We start from the raw sequence: 21,986 nt of genomic DNA, 5'->3' as shown, positions 1-21,986 counted from the left end.
TAGGTTCCTCCTGTGTAGGAAGGGGAGGGAGCAGCAAGGCACCCTGGGAATTGCAGTCCCCAAGGTTGTGTTTGGACTACCAGAGGCATGGCTCCGTGCAAAGGCTCCTGGGAGATGCAGTCCCCATGGCTTGTCCTGTTTCATCATTCTGTCCCTCCTCATCAACCTCTTGTTCCCATAATGAGACTAAGTCACTATTATTTCACAGGCATTATTAGTTCAACAAGTTATCTAATTATTTAGTTTACCCTTCATTTACCTATTGACTCCTGGGGCACCTCCATTATCCACCGGGCTGGAAATATTAACCCACAGCTAACATAAGCAGCTGGCCATCACGCATAAACATGATCAAGAGCAAATTATTTCTTACTAATGACTTTAACTTATCTATGGAGCATGAATCACATCATTAGTATTATGAATATCAGCACAGATCATTCATAAATTAACATGTTAATAGTATTAATATAGTGGACTATAGGCATTACTAATACATCTTCCCTAAATATGTCTATCTATCTATATGTGTGTGTGTGTGTGTATTTATATCTATATGTATCTATGTATAGATATATAAAAATATGTATATAGATAATACATCACACATCATTACCCGGTCACTGATTTCTGATGTTGCTAGTTAATAACCCATGTCCTAATATGGCATTATAATCAGCACATCTTCATAACTGAGAATACGCAAGATTGATTTGTAAACACAAATAACACTATGACATCATGTGTTTGCATATCAATGACTAACTCACCTTTTAAGGAATAGTGTTGTAATAATATTGGAATAATAATTAGACTGGCACCTGGCAGAGGTCGTCTGATCCCAGCACTCTTTCCTACCTGGGGCACAGGGTCAGACTCGATGATCTGTTGAGGTCCTTTCCGACCCGAGTACATATGAATCTATGAATTGCTATTGGCATAATAATCTATGAAAAATGTTGATAATGCTATATCTATATATACACATGCTATATCTATATAGATAGATAAATGATGATGCTATATTTATATGGATAGATAAATGCTGATGATGCTATATCTATATAGATAGATGCTACATCTATGATGCTATATCATCATAACATTTATTTTTGTTACAGTATTCGTGGCGCTCTGTTACAATGCTGTTCTATCACAAATAAGAATTTGTAATAAATTATTTATAAGAAATATTTTATTGGCACATTTGTATAAAAGTGTGCCTACCGGGTTCTCGTTATACGTTCAGTCTCCCCATTTCTGTTTCAGTCCTGTTACTATTAATAATGAATAAATAAACCGATTCAAACAAACAGTACTACATTAATGCCATTACAAGCGCACACCTATATAATGTAACAATGTTCTAATCAATACCCTAGAGTGGTGGTCACCAACCTTTTAAAGTAGGAGATCACCTTTGGCATTTAAAAGGAAGCCAAGATCTATCGTGTGCCGCTGCCACCCCTCCACCAAGCAGGTATGTCTGTTGGGGGGCAGATTGAGGCAGATGGAAAAAAAATTATTTGGGGGTATGCCTCCCCAACAGGTAAATCCCACCCGGCTGGGGCCCCACTCCACTTACCCCTGCTCCTGCCTCTGCAGCACCATCCCTCATGGCAGGGGCCTTGATCTAGCCCCCACCCCTTCCTACTCCCACGGACCGACCTACAGGGTTGGGGCACACGTGGGCATGCACAGGGCACCCAAACCCCCACCCCAGCCTTAGATCCACTCCCAGTGTCTCTGAGATCCACAGGTTGGTGACCACTGTACTATATATATTATAATAGTATATAATAATATAATATACCAACATTGTTTTATTTATTTTTATACACACACACACAGAGTATAATGATAACAATATAGTATATTATACTATAGTATATTATAATGTGTGTGTATGTATGTACATATGTGTATATATATGTGTGGGGTTAACAGAAACCTGGTGAGAATCTACCCACGGCTGGGCAGTACACATTGAGGGCTATAAGCTATACAGAAAGGATAGAGTGGGGAAGAGAGGGGGTGAGGTTGGGCTCTATGTCAAGGAGAGTTATATATCGACCCTTATCAAAATGGAATCAGAGGAGGAGTAAGTAGAAGGATTGTGGGTTAGGATACATGAAGGTCAAGGGGAAAGAGATTTGGTGGTAGGGGTCTGCTACAGACCCCCACACCAAGGGGAAGAACTAGATTTGAAGTCCTGAGGCAGCTCTCGGAGACCATAAAGACTAGGGAGGCAGTAGTCATGGGTGACCTGAACTACCCTGACCTCTGCTGGGAGACGCAGACAGCAAATTCCCACCGTTCACGCAGGTTCCCATCCTGTGTGCAGGACCTTCACCTGACGCAGGAGGTACATGGTCCCACTACAGGGAATGCCTTACTGGACCTGGTACTGGCAATGGGGGATGACATGGTAGGGGACTGACAGATCAGTGGTCACCTGGGGGATAGTGACCACCAAATAATAGAATTTACCATAAGGCGTCAAGTGGAAGAGGTAACTAGTAGGGTGGAAGTGCTAGACTTTAGGAAGGCTGACTTCAGCGAGCTCAGGCGTTTAGTCAATGATGCACTGCAGGGTAAGCGATCTGGTGAGATGGGAGCCCAGGAAAGGTGGCTGTGCCTCAAGGAAGCGATCCTTCAGGCACAGAGGGAGACGATCCTGATGAGGGGGAAAGGGGTCAAGAGGCTTCCTTGGCTGACCAGAGAAATCCAGAGCAGCCTAAGGGCAAAAAGGGGGGCATATAAGCAGTGGAAACAGGGAGAGATTACTAAAGAGGAGTATGCCTCCTCACCTCGCAGTTGTAGGGGGGCAGTTAGAAAGGCCAAAGCTACCATGGAGCTGAGGATGGCATCCCAAGTTAAGGATAACAAAAAATTGTTTTTCAGATATATAGGGAGTAAAGGAAGGCCCAGGGTGGTATAGGACCACTACTGAACGGGCAAAAGCAATTGGTGACAGATGGGGGGACAAGGCTGAACTCCTCAGTGAGTTATTTGCCTCAGTCTTCCTAAACAAGGGGCAAGACAAGTCTCACAATGGGGTTGTAGAGAGGCAACAGCTGGGCGCCAGACCACCAAGTGTTGACCCTGAGATGGTGCAGAGTCACTTGGAAGGACTGGATGTGTTTAAGTCGGCAGGCCTGGATGAGCTCCATTTGAGGGTACTGAAGGCACTGGCTGATGTCATTGCACAGCCACTGGCAAGAATATTTGAGCACTCATGGCGCATGGGCCAGGTCCCAGAGGACTGGAAAAGGGCCAGTGTGGTCCCTATTTTCAAGAAGGCGGGGAAGGAGGATCCAGGCAACTATAGGCCAGTCAGTCTCACCTCCATCCTTGGCAAAGTCTTTGAAAAGATTATTAAGGCTCATATATGTGAGAGTCCAGCAGGAAAAATTATGCTGAGGGGAAACCAGCACGGGTTCATAGCAGGTATATCATGCCCGACTAATCTAGTCTCTTTTTATGACCAGGTTACAAAACATCTGGATGCAGGAATAGGGGTTGATATCATTTACTTAGACTTCAGGAAGGCCTTCAGTATGGTATCCCACCCCATACTGGTGAACAAGTTAAGAGGCTGTGACTTGGATGATTACACAGTCCGGTAGGTGGCAAATTGGCTAGGGTGTCGTACCCAGAGCGTGGTGGTGGACGGGTCGGTATCGACCTGGAAGGATGTGGGCAGTGGGGTCCCGCAGGGCTCGGTCCTTGGACCAATACTCTTCAATGTCTTCATCAGTGACTTGGACGAGGGAGTGAAGTGTACTCTGTTCAAGTTTGTGAATGATACAAAACTGTGGGGAGAAGTGGACACACCAAAGGGCAGGGAACAACTACAGCCAGAGCTAGACAGACTGGACAAATGGGCAGAAAACAATAGAATGCAGTTTAACAAGGAGAAATGCAAAGTGTTGCACCTAGGGAGGAAAAATGTCCAGCACACCTACTGCCTAGGAAATGACCTGCTCAGCAGCACGGAGGCAGAAAGGGATCTCGGAGTCCTAGTGGACTCCAAGAAGAACGTGAGTCGTCAGTGTGACGAAGTCATCAGCAAAGCTAACGCCACTTTATCGTGCATCACCAGATGCACGACAAACAGAACCAAGGAGGTGATACTTCCCCTCTATTGGGCGCTAGACAGACCACAGTTGGACTACTGTGTCCAGTTTTGGGCGCCACACTTCTAGAGGGATGTGGATAACCTGGAGAGGGTCCAGAGGAGGGCCACTCATATGGTTAAGGGCTTGCAGGGCGGGCCCTACAAGAAGAGACTAGGGCACCTGGACCTCCTCAGCCTCTGCAAGAGAAGGTTGAGAGGAGACCTTGTGGCTGCCAATAAATTCATCATGGGGGCGCAGAAGGGAATTGGTGAGGCTCTACTCACCCAGGCACCCCAGGGGTCACAAGAAATAATGGCCATCAGCTAGCAGAGAACAGATTTAGACTGGACATTAGGAAGAACTTCACAGTTAGAGTGGCCAAAATCTGGAGTGGGCTCCCAAGGGAGGTGCTGCTCTCCTTTACCCTGGGGATCTTCAAGAGGAGGTTAGATAGGCAACTGGTTGGGGTCATCTGAACCCAGCACACTTTCCTGCCTATGCAGGGGGTCAGACTCGATGATCGATTGAGGTCCCTTCCAGCCCTAACTTCTATGAATATATATATATATAAAGGCCTTAGTCTGTCTATCCATAATGCTTTATTTGCACTCTGATTGGCTGTGTGAATACAGCAGTAAGGACTGCAGGTGGTGGAGCACCACCATGGCAGTGGGGCAGGGGCCAGCCAGGCGCAGCTCCGTGGAGGTGGCGATGGCGCAAGGAGCTGGGGAACAGGGTCAGGGCTGCCACAGAGGAGGAAGGGAAGACGGGGGTGGGAGGAGTGGCCCCGGGCCTGAACCCAAACCGCCCAGGGGGCACTGGGGGGGGCTGCAGGGCTGGATGCTAGGCTCTGTCCCCCCAGGCCATGTGGGGGTAGTGCGTCTGGTCCTGGTCCCAAGCGGTGGGGGTGAGGGTGGGGGGAGTGAGCCTGCCCCCCATCCCTGCAAGTGGTGGCAACAGGGCGGACAGAGAGGGGGGTGCTGCCCCATGCTGGCCATGGAAATAGAGCAGACGGGGGAGGGGGAGGCCAGCTGAGCGGAGACAGAATGAATGGGGGGACGGGGCCAGAGAACAGGGGAGTGGCTTGGCCCGGCTTTGAAGCAGTGGTGGGGGGAGGGGGGATGGACAATTGGCTACTACAGTATATAAATAATGGCAATAATAATATAGTATATTATTCTACAGTATATTATAGTCTAATATTATAAAAGGCTTAGTTTGTCTGTCTGTAATGCTTTATTCACACTCTGATTCGTTGTCTCGGCAGCCAATCACAATGCTGACTGAAACAACCAATCAGAGTGCTCTGCACAGACAGAAGTGCCACCATGACAGTGGGAAAAGTGGGGGCCGGGCGGGTGGGCGAGGGGGGTGTGGCGCCAGATGCGGGGACAGTGGGGGCTGAGCTGCAGCAGCATGGGGCATTAGGTGGTGCTGCTTCATGCCCCTGCCATTCTTGACAGGCGATTGGGTAGTTATACGATATAAGCTGGATCTTTGCCTTGCTGGGGTGATCTGAGCCCCGCTGACTTCCTGCCCCTGGGACAGGAGGCTGGACCCGCTGATTCCGTGTGGTCCCTTCCTGCCCTGATGTCTATGCAATGTATGAAATCTATATAATATACTGTAGTATATTCATATAGACATATATAATGATATAGTGCATACTTCTCCCAGCTGGACCATAGATAGATGCTGGAGGGACACCAGCCCACCAGCTGTTAGCATAGACTTTGTGAAGGGGCACTTGGAGGGGCTGGATGTGTTCATATCAGCGGGTCTGGATGAACTTCATCCACAGGTGCTGAAGGAACTGGCTGGTGTCATAGCAGAGCCACTGGCATGGCTGTTTGGGATTCGTGGTGCTGGGGTCTCACAAGGCTCGGTCCTTGGACTGGTTCTATTCAATGTCTTCATCAGTTTCATAGTTCCATAGTTTCTAGGGTCGGAAGGGACCGGAGTAGATCATCTAGTCTGAACCCCTGCCATGGCAGGAAAGAGTACTGGGGTCAAATGACCCCAGCAAGGTGTTCATCTAGCCTCCTCTTAAAAACCCCCAGGGTAGGAGCGTGCACCACTTCTCTTGGAAGTTGGTTCCAGATCCTAGCCGCCCTGACCGTGAAGTAGCACCTCCTGATGTCCAGCCTAAATCTACCCTCCGCCAGCTTGTGACCGTTATTCCTGGTCACTCCTGGCAGTGCTGGTCCCCCCTGACTAGTTTATAACAGGCCACTAGATCCCCCCATAGCCTTCTCTTGTGGAGGCTGAACAGGTTCAGGTCCCTCAGCCTCTCATAGGGCCTGCCGTGCTGTCCCCTGATCATGCGAGTGGCCTCCTCTGGACCCTCTCCATGTTGTCCACATCCTTCTTGAAGTGCGGTGTCCAGAACTGGATGCAGTACTCCAGCTGCGGCCTGACCAGTGCCACATAGAGGGGGAGGATCACCTCCTTGGACCTGCTTGAGATGCATCTGCAGATGAATGACAAGGTGTGGTTGGCCTTCCTGACTGCCTCCCCACACTGCCGGCCCATGTTCATCTTGGAGTCAATGATGACTCCAAGATCCTTTTCCACCTCTGTGATGACAAGAGGGGAGTTTCCCAACCTATAGGTATGGTGCCCGTTGTTCCTCCCCAGGTGCATCACTTTGCACTTGTCTGTGTTGAATCCCATCCTATTCTCATCCGCCCACGCTTGTAACCTGTCTAGGTCTGATTGTAGCCTGATGCTTCCTTCCAGTGTGCCCACGTCCCCCCACATCTTAGTGTCATCAGCAAATTTGAACAGGGTGCTTTTCACCCCCTCATCCAAGTCACTGATGAAGATGTTGAACAGTGCGGGCCCGAGGACCGAGCCCTGGGGGACCCCACTGCCCACGTCCTTCCAGGTTGAGAAGGACCCATCCACTACCACCCTCCGGGTGTAGCCCTCCAGCCAGTTGGCGACCCAATTGACTGTGTGGGTGTCTACACCACAGCCCTCCAGTTTCTTGATGAGAACGGGGTGAGAGACAGTGTCGAAAGCCTTCCGGAAGTCCAGGAAGACTATGTCCACTGCTACCCCTGCATCTAATGATCTGGTGATCTGATCGTAAAAGGCCACCAGGTTGGTCTGACAGGACCTGCCACTGATGAACCCGTGTTGGTTGCCCCTAAGCATGCAGTCCCCTGCTGGCCCCTCCTGGATGTGTGCCAGAATAATTTTCTCAAACAGCTTGCCTAGGATTGAGGTAAGACTAACTGGCCTATAATTTCCCGGGTCCTCCTTCCTCCCCTTTTTGAAGATGGGAACCATGTTGGCCCTTTTCCAGTCCTCCAGCACCTCACCAGAGCACCACAAGTGCTCGTAAAGCCGTGCCAGGGGACTTGCAAAGACCTCGGCCAGTTCCTTTAGAACTCTAGGGTGGAGATCATCCGGGCCGACTGACTTGAATATGTCCAACCCCTCCAGAAGCTCCCTAACTAAATCCTCGCTAACCCATGGCCCAGGTGTGCCTCCCCCGGGGCCCGAGGGGGGCCCAGCAGGGAGGTGACTGTTCTGGTCTCTACTTAGGAAGATGGAGGCAAATAAATCATTAAACATATTAGCTTTGTCATCTGGTGTGACGACCAAATTTCCCAACGTGTCCTATAGGGGCCCCACATTACTCGGAACCTTCTTTTTACCCCCTATGTATTTAAAGAAGGACTTTTTATTGTCCTTAATCTGGGAAGCTAGCCCTAATTCCATCTCTGCCTTGGCCTTCCTGACTGCCCCCCTACATCCCCGAGCAACTGCAGTATAGTCGTCCCTGGTAATGTCCCCTTCTTTCCATTGGGTGTACGCCTCCCTTTTAGCAAGGAGACATTCCCGGATGCTCTTGGTGAGCCATGGAGGCTTGTGTGCCCTCCTGTTCCCTTTGATCCTCATTGGGATTACCTTCCTTTGGGCTTGGAGGATCATCTCCTTAAGGAGCGACCACTCTCCTTGGACACCTGGCTCCCCTCCCCTCCGGGACCTCAGCGCTTCCCCAACTATCCTCCTTAGCTCATTGAAGTCCGCCCTCCTGAAATCTAGGGCTGCTGCCTTACTGCAGGCCTTTGCCACCTTGCGCTGGATGGTGAATTCCAGCAGGCGATGATCACTGTCGCCCAGGTGGCCGAGCACCCGCAGCCCCCTCACCAGGTCATCACCCGTGATCAGGGTGTGGAGAGCACCCTGTCCAAGCTGACACATGATACCAAATTCTGGGGCAAAATTAACACACCAGAGGGTAGGGAACAGATCCAGGTGGATCGGGACAGGTTGGAACAATGAGCAGAACGAAATAGGCTGCAGTTCAACAAAGACAAGTGGAAAGTGCTGCACCTGGGCAAAAAGACCCACCCACACACATTCAGGCTGGGGGATGACCCTCTCAGCAGCATGGCAGCGGAAAGGGATCTTGGAATCATAGTGGACTCCAAGATGAACACGAGTCATCAGTGTGATGAAACGATCAGTAAAGCTGACCACACTGTATAATGCATCAGCAGGTGCATCATTCACAGGTCTAGGGAGGTGATCCTTCCCCTCTATGCAGCACTGGTCAGACTGCAGCTGGAGTCCAGTTCTGGGCTCTACACTTCAAGAGGGACTTGGGCAACCTCAAGAGGATCCAGAGGAGGCCACTCACATGGTCAGGGGCGTGCAGGCAAGGCCCTACGAGGAGAGATGGAGGGATCTGGATGGAAAAGGCTGAGAGGTGATCTTGTGGCTGCCTATCAGTTCATCAGGGAGGGTAGCAGGGAATCGGAGAAGCTCCATTTACCGCCTCCCCCCCCGGAGTCGCTACTAACAAAGGCCACAAAATGACACAGAGCAGATTTAGGTTGGACATCAGGAAGAACTTTTTCACCGTAAGGGTTGCCACTATCTGGAACAGGCTCCACGGGAAGTGTTGCCCGCCCCCACCCTGGGGGTCTTCAGCAGGAGACTGGACAAGCCAGACAGGGGGTCGGACTCAATGACCTACTGAGGACCCTTCAGATCTTGACATCTATGAATCTATGAATGTATAACAGCATGCTTGGGAATGAATGTAATAACAATAACAGTAGTGACAAGAAGAGCCATCATTTCAGGCTGATTTAGATAATAGGAAGAGCAATAATAAGGTGTAAGATCAATTTAAGTAACAATAAAAGCAGTAATTATACGTAATGAGATCTATTTAGATAATGATAAAAAAATAGCAATAAGAATTTACAAGGTCAATGTAGGTGGTCATAATAATAACAACAATGATCATAATACGATTGATTTAGATAATAATAGTAAAATTAATAATAATAATAATAAAATAGCTATCACTACAATAATAATTTGCAAGGTCAATTTAGACAATAATAATAGAGAGAATGATAATTGATAAGATCTATTTAGATAAGAAAACAGCAATCATAATAATTTATATGCTTCCTTTGGACAGTCATAATGGTCATAATTCTAATTCAGATCAATTTAGATAATACAATAGTAATAATAATAGCAATAATAATAACTCATATGCTCAATTTAGATATATCAGCAATAATTATAATTAATAAGCTCTATTTAGAGAATAATAAAACCACTACATATTACAGCAATAATAATTTACAAGATCAATATGGCAATCATGATCATAGCAATAATTGTAATTAATATGATCTATTTAGGTAATATAATAGTGATAATAATAGCAAAAATATTTAGATAATAATAATATAGCAACAATAGCCATAATAATACTTTATAAGCTCAATTTAGATAATAATAGCAATAATTGTAATTAATAAGATATATTTAGATAATAAAATAGCAACAATCATATGAATCTAATAATTTAGATGCTCCATTTAGATAATAATAATTATAACAGCAATAATTGTTATTAATCAATTCTATTTAGACAATAAAATAGCACTAATAGCAAGTATAATAATCCATAGGCCCAATTTAGACAATTAAAGCAATTATTATAATTAAGATTATTTTGATAATAATAAAATAGCAATAATAGCAATGATAATAATTTAGAAGCTCCATTCTACTACTAATAATAGCAATAATTATAATTAAGGTCTATTTAGACAACAATGATAAAAACAGTAAGAACAAATTCAATTATGATTTATTGTATTTATTACAATAGATTGCATTTATTTATTCTATTGTATTTATTACTATAGATTGCATTGTATGCTAATAATATAGTAATATATGATGCATTATTATTAATAGATGTATTAAATAATATAAATTAATATTAGAATAAACATAGATTATTATCAATAAACAGTATTTACTAGCAAGTAAATACATTAATATAATACAATAATTGCAGCAATAATAAGGTCCATTTAGGTAATAATGATAATGGTAACCCCCTGCCCCCATTTCAAAGCCATGTTTTAAACCAACAGCTGCATCGCTGTGTATGCTTGTGCAACAGACATATGCTGGTGGGCACGGGCCAAACCCAGCACATGTCCTGTGTGTGTAACAAGTGCACGTCATACGTGATAGGCACTTCATGTGACACATGCTATTCGGTTGAATTGTACTGCGCGTTAGCTGTTCTGTGCACTGTCACGTTCGCACATGTGACTGTGTTCAGCCTTGTACAGACTGTGTGCCGTTGTGCGCACTGCATGTGATGTTGTACTAACGACATGCTATAACGCCCCACCCTTGCTGAGGAACATGGACTTCAACCCATGGCACAAAAAGGTGCAGCCTCATTCCTATTTCAGCCCCGCCCCTCCTTTGCTAACCCCTCCCACCCTGTAGTACACTGGCACCACGCTATAAAGGTACTGCCTGCTGGAAGGGCTGCAGGTGCAATGATGCACCTCCAGCGGCCTCTCTCCACACCTAGTTGCATTCGCCTTCCTATTTCAGCCCCCTCCCTTTGCAAAACCCTCCTACCCTTTAGTGCACTTGCACCGTGCCATAAAGGCACTGCCTGCCAGTGGGGCCGGGGTGCAATTTCATCCCCTTGCCGGCCGCTCTCCCCACCTAGTTCCATTCTCTGTCCCATTTCAGCCCCCCCAACCCTTTAGTGTGCGTGAACCATGCCATAAATGTACCTACCGCAGCGGTGGGCATGATGTCACTCCCACACCAGCCTCTCTCCACACCTAGGTCCACCCCCCTTCCCATTTCAGACCTCCTGCCCCTTAAAGCGTCCTCCTGCAAAATGTCCCTGTTAGTGCCCCGGGACCATGCTATATACGTACTGTCTGCCAGGTGCAATTTCACCCCCACCAGCTTCACTTCGATCCATTCTCCTTCCCATTTCAGACCTCCCTGCCCCTTGGAGACCCCCATTTGCAAAATCCTCCCCTTGCAACTCCCCGCCTTTAGTGCCTGTGTGCAGCGCCATACATGTACTGTCTGCCAGGTGCCATCTTCCCCCCGCAGGCCTCTCCCCACGCCTCTGGCTGGTCTCCTTCCTATCCCTGCCTCTTGCAGCCCCTCCTTTGCAGCCCCCCCCCTCCAGTACCCTTGCCTCGCGCCATAAATGCACCGTCTGCCAGGTGCAGTTGTATCCCCCCGCCGCCCTGCTTCCCTACCCAGGTTCACCCCCTTCCTATTTCAGGCTCCCCCCTTGTTGCACCCCCAAACTTTTAGTGTCTACATTGGGGGTGGGCAGGCAGGGGTTAATACCACCGAGTCCCCTAGTCCTCCCGGCGGGCAGAGCGGCGGCGGGAGACGGAAGTGGGGGGGCTGGGGGCACACAAAAGGCACTTCCTGTCGCACGGCGCCGGCTGCCTCGCGGCAGGGCCGGGCGGGAGGGGGGCGGGGGGGGAGCCCGGCCCGGGGCCCCCCAGCAGCCCCCGGCCCCCTCCCCGCCGGGCGGGGGGGGCAGGAGGAGCCGGGGGGGAGGGGGCAGCAAGCCACGGCGCAGCCCTGGGGGTGAGTGCGGGACTAGTGCATGGGGGGCCGCAGTGACATCGGGGGGCAGTGAGGTGGGGGTGCATTGCAATGCAGTGATGGGGGTGCAGTGACTGGGGGGCAATGAGATAACATGGGGGTGCAATACAGTGCAATGAGGGGGGGTGCAGTGATGGGGCTGCAATGACAGTGGGGGGGCGGGGGGTTGTGTGCATGGAGGAGGGGGGATTGCAAGGTCTGGGCATTGTGGGAGGGGCCCTGGGGTTGTGGGGAGCAGTAGGGAGGAGGCTCCAGCCACTGCCGTTATTCCCCACCTCCCAGCTTGGTTAGTGCTGGATTTGGCCCCACATTGCTCTGTCCCTGTGTTTGCACGCGCACGCACACACATACACGAGTCCCAGGTATTTGGGACACACGTATGCACACACATACACACACACTTGAAACTGGGGTGTGTGACATGCAAAGTACAGAACTGAGGTATCCAGGACACACACAGACACACACAGAACCCAGGCATCCAGGACACACGCACAAAGAGAAGCCAGGCATCTGGGACACGCGTGCGTGCAGCCTCCTGCCCCAGAATCTGGGTGTCCGGGACACATGCACACAGATGCACAGGCATCTGGGACACGTGTCTGTGCCCACACACGCACGCACCATGTAGGCATCCCTGCACTCTCCTGCGCCCCATCCTGCTGGCCCCGCTGAGCGCGGTGGCGCCGGCACAGTGGTGACCCGCGTTCCTGGTGCAGGCGGCAGCCATGGAGGAGTGGGGGTTGCTGGACGCGCGGCAGCGGGCGCTCTGCCACCATGTTATCCAGGAGAACTACGGCGACGCCATTGCCCTCGGTGAGCCCCCTACCCACAATGACCTGGGGCAGGCCCCTCCATTCCCTTCCCACAACCCCCTGGGACTGTGCTGGGCTTCCCTACCCATAACTCCCTGGGGCACATCCCTTCCCACCAGGCCCTGGATTGGCTCCCCCACTCTCCTACCTATAATCCCCTTGGACAGTCCTTGGCTCCCTTACCCACAATGCCCTAGGGCAGGTTTTCCCCCCCTCATTCACCTTCCCACAATGCCCTGGGGCCTGGAGGGGGTCACCCCCATGGCCACTTCCTGTCCCAGCCTCCTGGAGGGTGGTGGCACTGGGGCTACTGGGACAGTGGGGTCCTCTGGTGGTGACAGTGGGTCTCGTGGGCAGGCTTCTCCGTGCCTGAGCCGGCCGGTATCTCCCAGCTGGAGCGCGGGGATGCGGCCTGCAGCCTGGACCTGCCCCATGGCAACCGCCCCCCTGGGCCCCGCACTGGTGAGCGGGGGGAGGGGTGGAAGGGGGGATGGACAAGGTGATGGACAGATGCACAGACGGACAGAGAGGTCTACAGATGGATTGAGTGATGAAGAGATGTCTAGGGATGGATGGATGGACAAGGAGATCGATGGATGGCTCTATCCATCCATCCCTAGATCATCCATCCATCCCTAGGTTTAGGGATGGACAGATGAATGGATAGAGAAGTCTAGGGATGGATGGAGGAGGGGTGGGCTGGGGTGGACGAGAAGCAACAGGGAGGACGGGGGGTGGGGGCAGATGGACGAGCTCCTCCACCCATCCCTCCATCCTTGGACCCATTCCTTCATCTCCTTGTCCACCCCTCCACCCAGGGAAGGAGGGAGGAGTGGGCGGATGGGTGAAGCCAGGTGCCCAGAAGACCCCAGAATCACCCCTGACCTTCCCCCCCTTCCAGGCGACACCGACACCACCCCCCCCCTGGCCAGCCCGGCCTTGCCCCCCTCCTCCTCACCGCCCCCCTCCTGGCCTGACCCCTGCTCCCCCCCTCCGTGCCGCCGGCGCGGCCGTGGCCGGGGTCGTGGCCGGGGTCGAGCCCGCTGCCCCCGTCCAGTGCCCACTGTGCCCCGCACCTCCCCACGCCACTTCGACTGCAGCGACTGCGGGAAGCGCTTCACCCTCAGCTCTCACCTCATCCGGCACCAGCGCGTCCACACTGGGGAGCGCCCCTTCCAATGCCGCCAGTGCGGGAAGGGCTTCTCCCAGCGCTCTGACCTGGGTCGCCACCTCCGGGTGCACACAGGCGAGCGCCTCTACCGCTGCACCCAGTGCCCCAAGGCCTTTGCCGAGAGCTCCCACCTGCTGCGGCACCGCGTAGTGCACTCAGGCGAGCGCCCATTCCAGTGCCGGGTCTGTGGCAAGAGCTACGGCGACAGCTCCTACCTGGCTGTGCACCAGCGCGCCCACACCGGTGCCCGGCCCTACCGCTGTCTGCGCTGTGGCAAGGCTTTCGGCCGCAGCTCTACCCTCGTCCGCCACCAGCGTGTCCATGCTGCTGAGGCTGAGGCCCCTGCACCACCCCCTGCTGCTGCCGCCGGTGACGAGGAGGAAGAGGAGGAGGAGTTGGCCAGCCGGCACCTGCGCATTGTGGGCTGGCAGTGGGGGGTGGAGTGATGGGGGGCGGGAAGGGGCTGCGGGTTGGTTGGAAAAGGGGTGGAGAGGGTGGGAGGGGGCCCTGGTTGGCTGGGTGGTGTGGTGGCAGCAGCAGGCTGGTGGGGGGGCATGGATGGGCTAGTTGCCATGGTGATTGGTAGGAAAGGGATGGTTGGGTTGGTTGCCATGGTGATTGGAAGGGAAGGGATGGATGAGTTGATTGCCACAGGGGTTGGCTGTCAAGGAAGGGATGGATGGGTTGGTTGCCATGGCAGCAGGTTGGTAGAGATGGGTAGGTTGGTTGCCACTGCAGTGATGGTTGAATTGGCTGCTGTGTTGTTTGACTGGTTGGGTGCCACAATGAGTTATGGTGATTGATGGATGGGCTGGCTGCCATGGCAATTGGTTGCCAAGGACAGAATGGTTGGGTTGAGTGCCCAATGATGGTTGCCAGGGAACAGATGGGCCAGTTGGTTGCCATGGCAGTTGGTTGCTAGGGAAAGGCCAAATGGGATGGATCATGTGGCCATTGAGCAAAGGGGTAGGTGAGTCAGTTGCCATGACACCTAGTTACTAGGGAAGGGATGGCCCTGTGGGTTGGTTGTCAGGGTACCTGGTTGTCATGGCAGTTTGGTTGCTAGGGAGATAACGTGTTGGCAAGTGATTGCTAGGGAAAGGTTTGGCAGGTGGTATGCTGCAGCGATTGGTTGCCAGGAGAGGGGGGAGTGCAGTTGCCATCACCATGGCAGCCAGTTGGTTAGGGCAGTTGGTGACATGGTTGCCATGGTGGTTTGGTTGCTAGGGGAGGGGTCTGACAACTCAAAGGGAGAAGGGGGTGGGTTGCTAAGGCAGTGGTGGGGGGAGGCACTCACCTGCCAGTCTATTGGTCACCTTGGGCAGGTGGGGCCTGATTAGAGGCCTAGTTCCCACCGCGACTGGTCTCCAGGTTCCCACCTGATTGGATGACAGGTCACTCAAGGGAGGGGTGTGTGTTGACAGGGTTGGTGGTCACTAGGCGATCAGTGGATGGTCAACAGGCCTCAGGGTGCTGGGGCAGGCTGGTTGCTGGGCAGGGGGTGTGTGGTTAATGGGTTGCTAGGCAATGAAGACTGGCAGTAGGTGGCAGAGGCGTCAGTGGGAGACAGCTGCTTTGGCTATTGGTTGCCAGGGTCAAGAGGTTACCAGGCTGTCTTCATGCAACCCATGGAACCTACGGGTTGGGGGTAAGGCAAGTGGGGAGGGGACACCACAGTCCTCCGTTGCCTTGGCAATGGGCCCATGCCAAGCCTCAGGCCTAATTCCACTGCAGGGGGCAGAGCCAGGCCAGGCCCTGTCCCCCACTCACAGGAATTAACCCCGACCCTTCTTGGGAGGGAGGGAGCCACCCCCCAGACCCTTCCAGCGTGTTTATTATTATTATTATTATTATTAATTATTGTTAATTAATTATTAATTAATAAAAGAAAAAACCTGAATGAACTCTTCAAGGGGGGAGGGGGTGGCAGGGCCCAGGAGCCCCCTGCTCAGGGCTTGGGGAGGGAACCCAGGGCTCCCGGCTCCCAGAACCCCCTGCTCCCCTCCCCCAGAGAACCCAGGTGCCTGGCCCCACCCCAGGGAGCCCAGGCGTGCGGGTAACCTGATCGGGCGCGGACGTGCAGGGCTCCCCGTTGCGGCCCTGGCACACAATGGTGCCCCTCCCACCCTCAAGGAAGTGCCCCCCCTTCCAGGCTGGAGGTGGAGGGGGGGTCCTGGGCACCTGGTTCCCTATAAAGCTGAGCCAGGCCTGGCCCGTGCCCCAGAGTGGCTCAGAGGGGGCAGGTAGAGGCTGGGGGGAGGGGGGCAGGATTGGGCCCCCACTGAGACCAGGCATGATCCCAGCAGGGGGTAAGTGGGGGCCTGGATGCCTGGGGCCTCTATAGGGGTGACCTGGACCCCTGGACTCTCCCTAGGGGGTGACCCAGACCTCTGGGGTCCCTGGAAGGGTGGTTGGGAACATTCTGGGGTGGGGGTGTCCTGGATGTCTGGGGTTTTGAGGGAGGGGATGGGGGCCTGATCCCCCCCACCCACCCACTGTGACTCCCCCATGCAGCTGGGACCCTCCTGCTCTGCCTGGTGCTGGCCCAAGCAGCCACGGATCCCACAGGTAACACCATTGCTCAGGCCTACAGCCTGGCCCGGCTGCTGCAGGCCGATGCCACCGACTTGCTCCAGGCCTATGTGAGTCCCCGGACCCTCCCCTGGGGCACCCAGCTCTGGGGTGGAGTGGCTACATAAAACAGCATGGGGAGGGCTGAGATGTGCCCAGCTCTGGGGTGGAACACCTGAGGCCTGGCCATATATAACACCCTGCAAAGAGGGCTGAGATGCAGCCAGTTGGGGTAGGGGTGGGAGTGGGGGAGGCAGAAGGGCTACATAAAACAGCAGGGGGAGGGCTGGGATATACCCAACTCTGGGGTGGAACAGCCACATATAACCCTGCAAAGAGGGCTGAGATGCAGCCAGCTTGGGGTGGGGAACAGCTACATAAAGCAGCACAGGGAGGACTGGGGTGTGTGCAGCTCAGGTAGAACAGAGGACCGGCCACATATAATACTGCAACCCTCCCCTTACCTCCACTTAGGAAGGTCCTTCCTCTACCCCCAGCTGGGCTTATATAGCCCTAGGCCTCGCCCCTTTCCTAGCCCCACCCCCTCTGCCTTAAACCCACAGTGCCCAGTTTTTGAAGTCTTCCCTCTGTTTCTAGCCTCAAAAGGGGTGGAGCCAAAGTTTGGGGGCGGGGTTATAGGGGGAGGGAGATTAGTGGGGGTCTGGAAGGGTGACCTACTGACTGCTGGTCTCTCCCTGCTCCCCCAGCTGAGTGCCCAGGGCCCCCCCTTCAGTGCCCCTGGCTTTGCAGTGCCGGCGCTGGGCTGGACCGGGGTCCCTGGCGCTGCCCTGCCGTTCCCTGCCTGGCGGGGCCTGGGGGACGGGGAGCGTCTCCGCAGCAACCAGGTGGCTTATGCGGCCTACGAAGCCTTCTTGGCAGTAGTGGCAGACGACCAGGCCCAACTGCACCCGGGGAGGCCCCAGCTCCTGGCTCGCCTGGCCCAAGCCCAGGTGCGGGTGCGGGGCCTGCGAGCTAGCCTTGGTGCTGTCATGGGTGCTCTGGGTGTGCGCCTGGGCACTGGGCCCCCGCTGGTTGCCATGGCTACTGCCAGCCAGGCCTCAGCCTTTGAGAGGAAGTGCCGGGGCTACGTGGTCTGCCGCGAGTACCGGGCCTGGCTGGGCCGCACCGTCCGGGACCTCACCCTGCTCAAGGCCAAGTACCTGGGCTAGGCTAACTCCATGCCACTTCCTGTGGGTTGGCAAGATGGCTGCCCCCATTTCCGGTTGGTGTAGGTGACAGCCAAGCCACTTCCTGTTGGCCTGGACAATGGCTGGAGGCACTTCCTGTTGGCCTAATTGATGGCCAAGCCACGTCCAGTTAGTAGCAACAGACAAGCCACTTCCTGTTGACATATGTGATGCCTGAGCCACTTCCTGTTGGCGTGGACAATGGCTGGAGGCACTTCCTGTGCACCTGGATGATGCCTGACTCTACTTCCTGTTGGCCTAGGCAACAGCCAAGACACTTCCTGTTGGCCTGGACCACAGCCAAGCCACTTCCTGTTGACTTACAGTGGCCATCCTACTTCCTGTTGACTGCTTCAATGGCTACACCACTTCCTGTTGGTCCCTGCCATCACCAAGGTACTTTCTGCTGGTTGGGCAGACATGCACCACACTTCCTGTTGACCCTGCCAATGGCCAGCACACCTCCAGTTGCCCTTTGGCCATGCCCTGAGCTCCCTGTGGGCAGGGTTGGGCACTTCCTGTCCCAAAGGCCTCTCCTCCCATTTCACGGATGGGAAAACTCAGGTAGGACCCACAACTGAGCTGTCTGGCTTGGCTGGACAAGGTGAATCCTATCTGTCTTGGGATGGTGGCTATGCAAATTAGCTTAATTAATATGGAAATCCCCTGTGGCAGTGACAGGGCAGGAGAGAGGGAGGAACAGACTGTACCTGGTTGATAGCAGCCATTTAAAGAGCAGCTGGATGTTGACAGTGTCTGGGTGTCTCCATGCAGCCGTCTCTTGGGTGGGGTGGCTGGAGACTGTCTGCATACAACACTGGAGAGAGGGACCATAATGTGGCCAGCTCTGGGGTGGAACAACTGAGGTACGGCAGCACATAATGCTGCATAAGGATACGGGGATGCAGCCAGCTGTGGGGTGGAACAGCTACATAACAGCTGCATATAACATTCTATAGACAAGCCTGGGATGCGGTCAGCTCTGGGGAGGGATAACTGAGGTATGACTGCATATAACACTGTATAGTGAGGACTGGGATGCAGCCAGCTCTGGGGTGGATTTGACTTACTTATGCCTGCAAGTAGCACGTACAGGGAGACTAAGATGCAGCTACCTCTGGGGTGGAACTGAGGTACAGCTGCATATAACACTGTGTAAGGAGGGCCAAGATGTGTCTAGCTCTGTGGTGGGATGACTAGAGAACAGCTACATATAACGCCCCATAGGCAGGTTAGGATGCAGCCAGCTCTACTGGGGAACCACTGAGGTACGACTGCATATAACAGTGCTTAGGGAGGGCAGCATGCAGCCAGCTCTGGTGTGGAACAGCTAGATAACAGCTGCATGTAACACTCCATATCGGGCTGGGATGCAGCCACCTCTGGGGGTGGAACTGAGGTATGGCTGCATATAACACTGTGTAACAAGGGCTGAGATGCAGCCAGCTCTGAGATGGGGTGACTAGATAACAGCACATACAACACTCCATAGGCAGGCTGGGATGCAGCCAGTTCTGGGGTGGGGTGGCATGGGGGGTGGATACTAGCCACTTAGGTTCTCCCCCTCACAACCAGAGAAATTGACCAATCAAAGCCCGCTTAGGGCTGTCTTCAAGACCCTGCAGTGTTCAGACCATGAATCAGCACGAGTCATTGTCACCCTCATTTAAATAATTAACATATCCAGGTGTCCACCACCCATGTGTCCAGTCACCCCCTCCTCATCCGTTCATCCTCATCCATCTGCCTACTACCTACCATCCCTCCATCCTCCCACTTACCTACCCAGCATCTCCTTCACCCTCCATCCACCTTACATAGGGATGGCTGGCATGCAGCCAGCTCTGGGGTTGGACCACTTAGATAACAGGTGCATATAACACTGCAGGGGGGAGCTGAGATGCAGCCAGCTTTGGGGTGGAAGGAGGAATGGCTGCATGTAACAATGCCTACAGAAACTCCAGGTGCAGCCAGCTCTGCGGTGGGGAAGGGCAGCACGAAACACTGTGGGGAGAGCTAGGATGCAGCCAGCTCTGAGGTGGGGGGACTAGGTAAGAGACACATATAACACTCCACATAGGGCTGAGATGCAGCCAGCTCTGGGGTGGAGCAGCTAGGGAACAGAGGCATGGGGAGGGCTGGATGCCTGGACACCAACCAATTAAAGCCCCTCGGGGCCATTTTCAAGATCCCACTGTGTTCAGACCGTGAATGGTCACGAATCATCGTTGCCCCTATTTCCATAATTAACATATCCAGGTGTCCACAACTCACGTGCCCAGTCACCCCCTCATCATCCATCTGCCCACTACCCACCATCCCCTTCTCCGCCTGCCTGCTCATCTCACCCCTCCGTCAACTCCTCAGCCAGCCACTCATCCGCCAGTCCACTTAACCTGCCACCCCCTCCAGCCTCCCACTTACCTATCACCATCTCCTCCTCCACCCCCTTCTCCATGCTACCCAGTCACCCACCTCCTTCTCCATCTACCCACCCACCCACCTACCCGTCCACCCCTCCATCTCATCTGTGTATCCATCCACTTCCCCACCATCCATCCACGTATCCACCCACCTCCTTTTCCATCCACATCTCCTGCCACCCGTTCATTCATCTTTACCCACCACCCAGCTCCTCCTGCCTCCGCCTGTTCATTCATCCCCTTCTCCACCCGCCCCATGTGCTGCCTCCAGGCATCTCTTTATCCACCTGCTCATCCCTGCCCTTGTCCCCCCACTCCCATAAACAGGCCGGGGGGGGGCGTCTTGGGGATCTCCTGACTCCCCCAGTTCTGCCCTGACTGCCAGGCAATTAAGCCCCCTTAACACCCCCCTGAGGTGCTGGGGAAGGGGGGGGGTTCTTCGGTAGGCCTCAACACCCCCAGGAGATGAGGGGCCCTGACCCCCCTCGAAACCTCAGGCATCTGGGCCACCCCCCAGGCGTCCAGGGTGAACTCACCCCCCTTGAAACCAGTGACCCCTCCAGGGAACAACGACCTCCCCTTGGCCTGTTTTTGGGGTTAAAAAAGCCACTTGTTTCAACCCTATGGGAAAACGAGCCCCCACCCCCCCCACGGGGGGGGCGGGGGGTAAAAACCCGATTTTACACCATTCCGAACCATAGAAAAACCAAGACAATTCCCCATCTTCTTTTGGGTTGAAAACCAGAGTTTTTCAAACCACATCAAAACCTAGACATTTTTCTACCTTTTTGGGGGTTGAAAAACGCAGATTTTTAAACTGTTTTAAACCCTCCAGGAAACTGAGACTTGTTCCACTTTTTTGGGTGAGAAAAAGCAGATTTTTAAACCATTTCTGAACCCAAGAAATGTCACCGGCTTCTCTGTTTTGGGTTGAAAAATCCACCTTTTCCTTTTTCTGTTAAAAAATGCTTCATTTTCAAACCCATTTTAAGCCTCCAGGGAACCAAGACCTTTTCCTGCTGTTTTCTGTGTAAAAAATACAGGTTTTTAACCCTTTTTGAACCTTTGGAATAGAAGAAATTTGTCACTTTTGGGGCTGAAAAAGCAGCGTTTTAAAAACCATTTCAAACCTCAGGGGAATCTGGACATTTTTTCCTCCTTTTTTGGGTTAAAAAACCCCAGCATTTTTAAATGAATAGAAACTTGGGAAAACCAAGACACCTGTATGCCTTTTTTTGGTTAAAAATCAGGTTCTTTCCAGGTTTAAATTAGGTTAAAAATCTGCTTTTTTAACCCCCCCAAAAGGCAGAAAATGTCTTAAATTTTCTCAGATTTAACTAGTTTAAAACTAAGACTTTTTTCTGCCTTCTGGGGTTAAAAAAGCAGATTTTTAAACTGTTTCAAACCTCCAGGAAACAGAGATATGTTTTCTGCCTTTTTGGATTAAAAAAAAAAAGCATTTTTATAATCAGTTTAAACTTGGGAAAATGGAAAACTTTTTCCCAGCCTTTTGGGGGGTTACCCCCCCATAAATGTGGAATTACCTCACATTTTGCTGTTTTTTTTGGGGGGGGAGCAGCATTTTTAAACTATTTTAAACTTCACAAATAATGGATTTTTTGCCTCTCCCCACTTTGAAAAAAGTGGCATTTTTTAAAACCTGAAGCAGCCATTTTCCTGCTTTTGGGGAGTGAAAAAAATCAGTGTTTTGAAACCACTGCAAATGTCACAATACAGATTTTTTCCAGCTCGTCCCTCCC

The 21,986-nt window shown here is 52.4% G+C and overlaps 2 protein-coding genes across 2 annotated transcripts; both read left to right on the top strand.

Annotated features, from left to right (window-relative positions):
* The first annotated feature begins 11,858 nt into the window (after positions 1–11,858).
* On the top strand, positions 11,859–15,945 carry LOC149862004 (zinc finger protein 2-like). The gene is made up of 4 exons (XM_090054797.1): positions 11,859–12,041; positions 12,779–12,875; positions 13,232–13,336; positions 13,776–15,945. Exons 2-4 carry the CDS (start codon positions 12,788–12,790, stop codon positions 14,489–14,491), a joined length of 909 nt encoding a protein of 302 aa, XP_089910923.1. The 5' UTR covers positions 11,859–12,041; positions 12,779–12,787; the 3' UTR covers positions 14,492–15,945.
* Positions 14,600–17,785, top strand: LOC149862003 (cardiotrophin-2-like). The gene is made up of 3 exons (XM_090053854.1): positions 14,600–14,627; positions 16,560–16,687; positions 17,324–17,785. Exons 1-3 carry the CDS (start codon positions 14,600–14,602, stop codon positions 17,783–17,785), a joined length of 618 nt encoding a protein of 205 aa, XP_089909980.1.
* Positions 17,786–21,986: the final 4,201 nt, after the last annotated feature.

This window comes from Crocodylus siamensis, chromosome 6 (assembly GCF_052110815.1).
Source record: "Crocodylus siamensis isolate JL-2025a chromosome 6, ASM5211081v1, whole genome shotgun sequence".
NCBI lineage: Eukaryota > Metazoa > Chordata > Crocodylia > Crocodylidae > Crocodylus > Crocodylus siamensis.
Note: the sequence above shows the minus strand (reverse complement) of the source record. Positions and strands in the feature narration are given on the sequence as shown.

Bases quoted from the DNA above. Each gene is read 5' to 3' on its own strand.
- LOC149862004 (XM_090054797.1), top strand. From the start codon at position 12,788: ATGGAGGAGTGGGGGTTGCTGGACGCGCGGCAGCGGGCGCTCTGCCAC. The intron at 12,876-13,231 runs GTGAGCCCCCTA...TCTCGTGGGCAG, and splicing joins CGGCGACGCCATTGCCCTCG to GCTTCTCCGTGCCTGAGCCG. The intron at 13,337-13,775 runs GTGAGCGGGGGG...CCCCCCTTCCAG, and splicing joins CCCCCCTGGGCCCCGCACTG to GCGACACCGACACCACCCCC.
- LOC149862003 (XM_090053854.1), top strand. From the start codon at position 14,600: ATGGATGGGCTAGTTGCCATGGTGATTG. The intron at 14,628-16,559 runs GTAGGAAAGGGA...TCCCCCATGCAG, and splicing joins GCTAGTTGCCATGGTGATTG to CTGGGACCCTCCTGCTCTGC. The intron at 16,688-17,323 runs GTGAGTCCCCGG...CTGCTCCCCCAG, and splicing joins CCGACTTGCTCCAGGCCTAT to CTGAGTGCCCAGGGCCCCCC.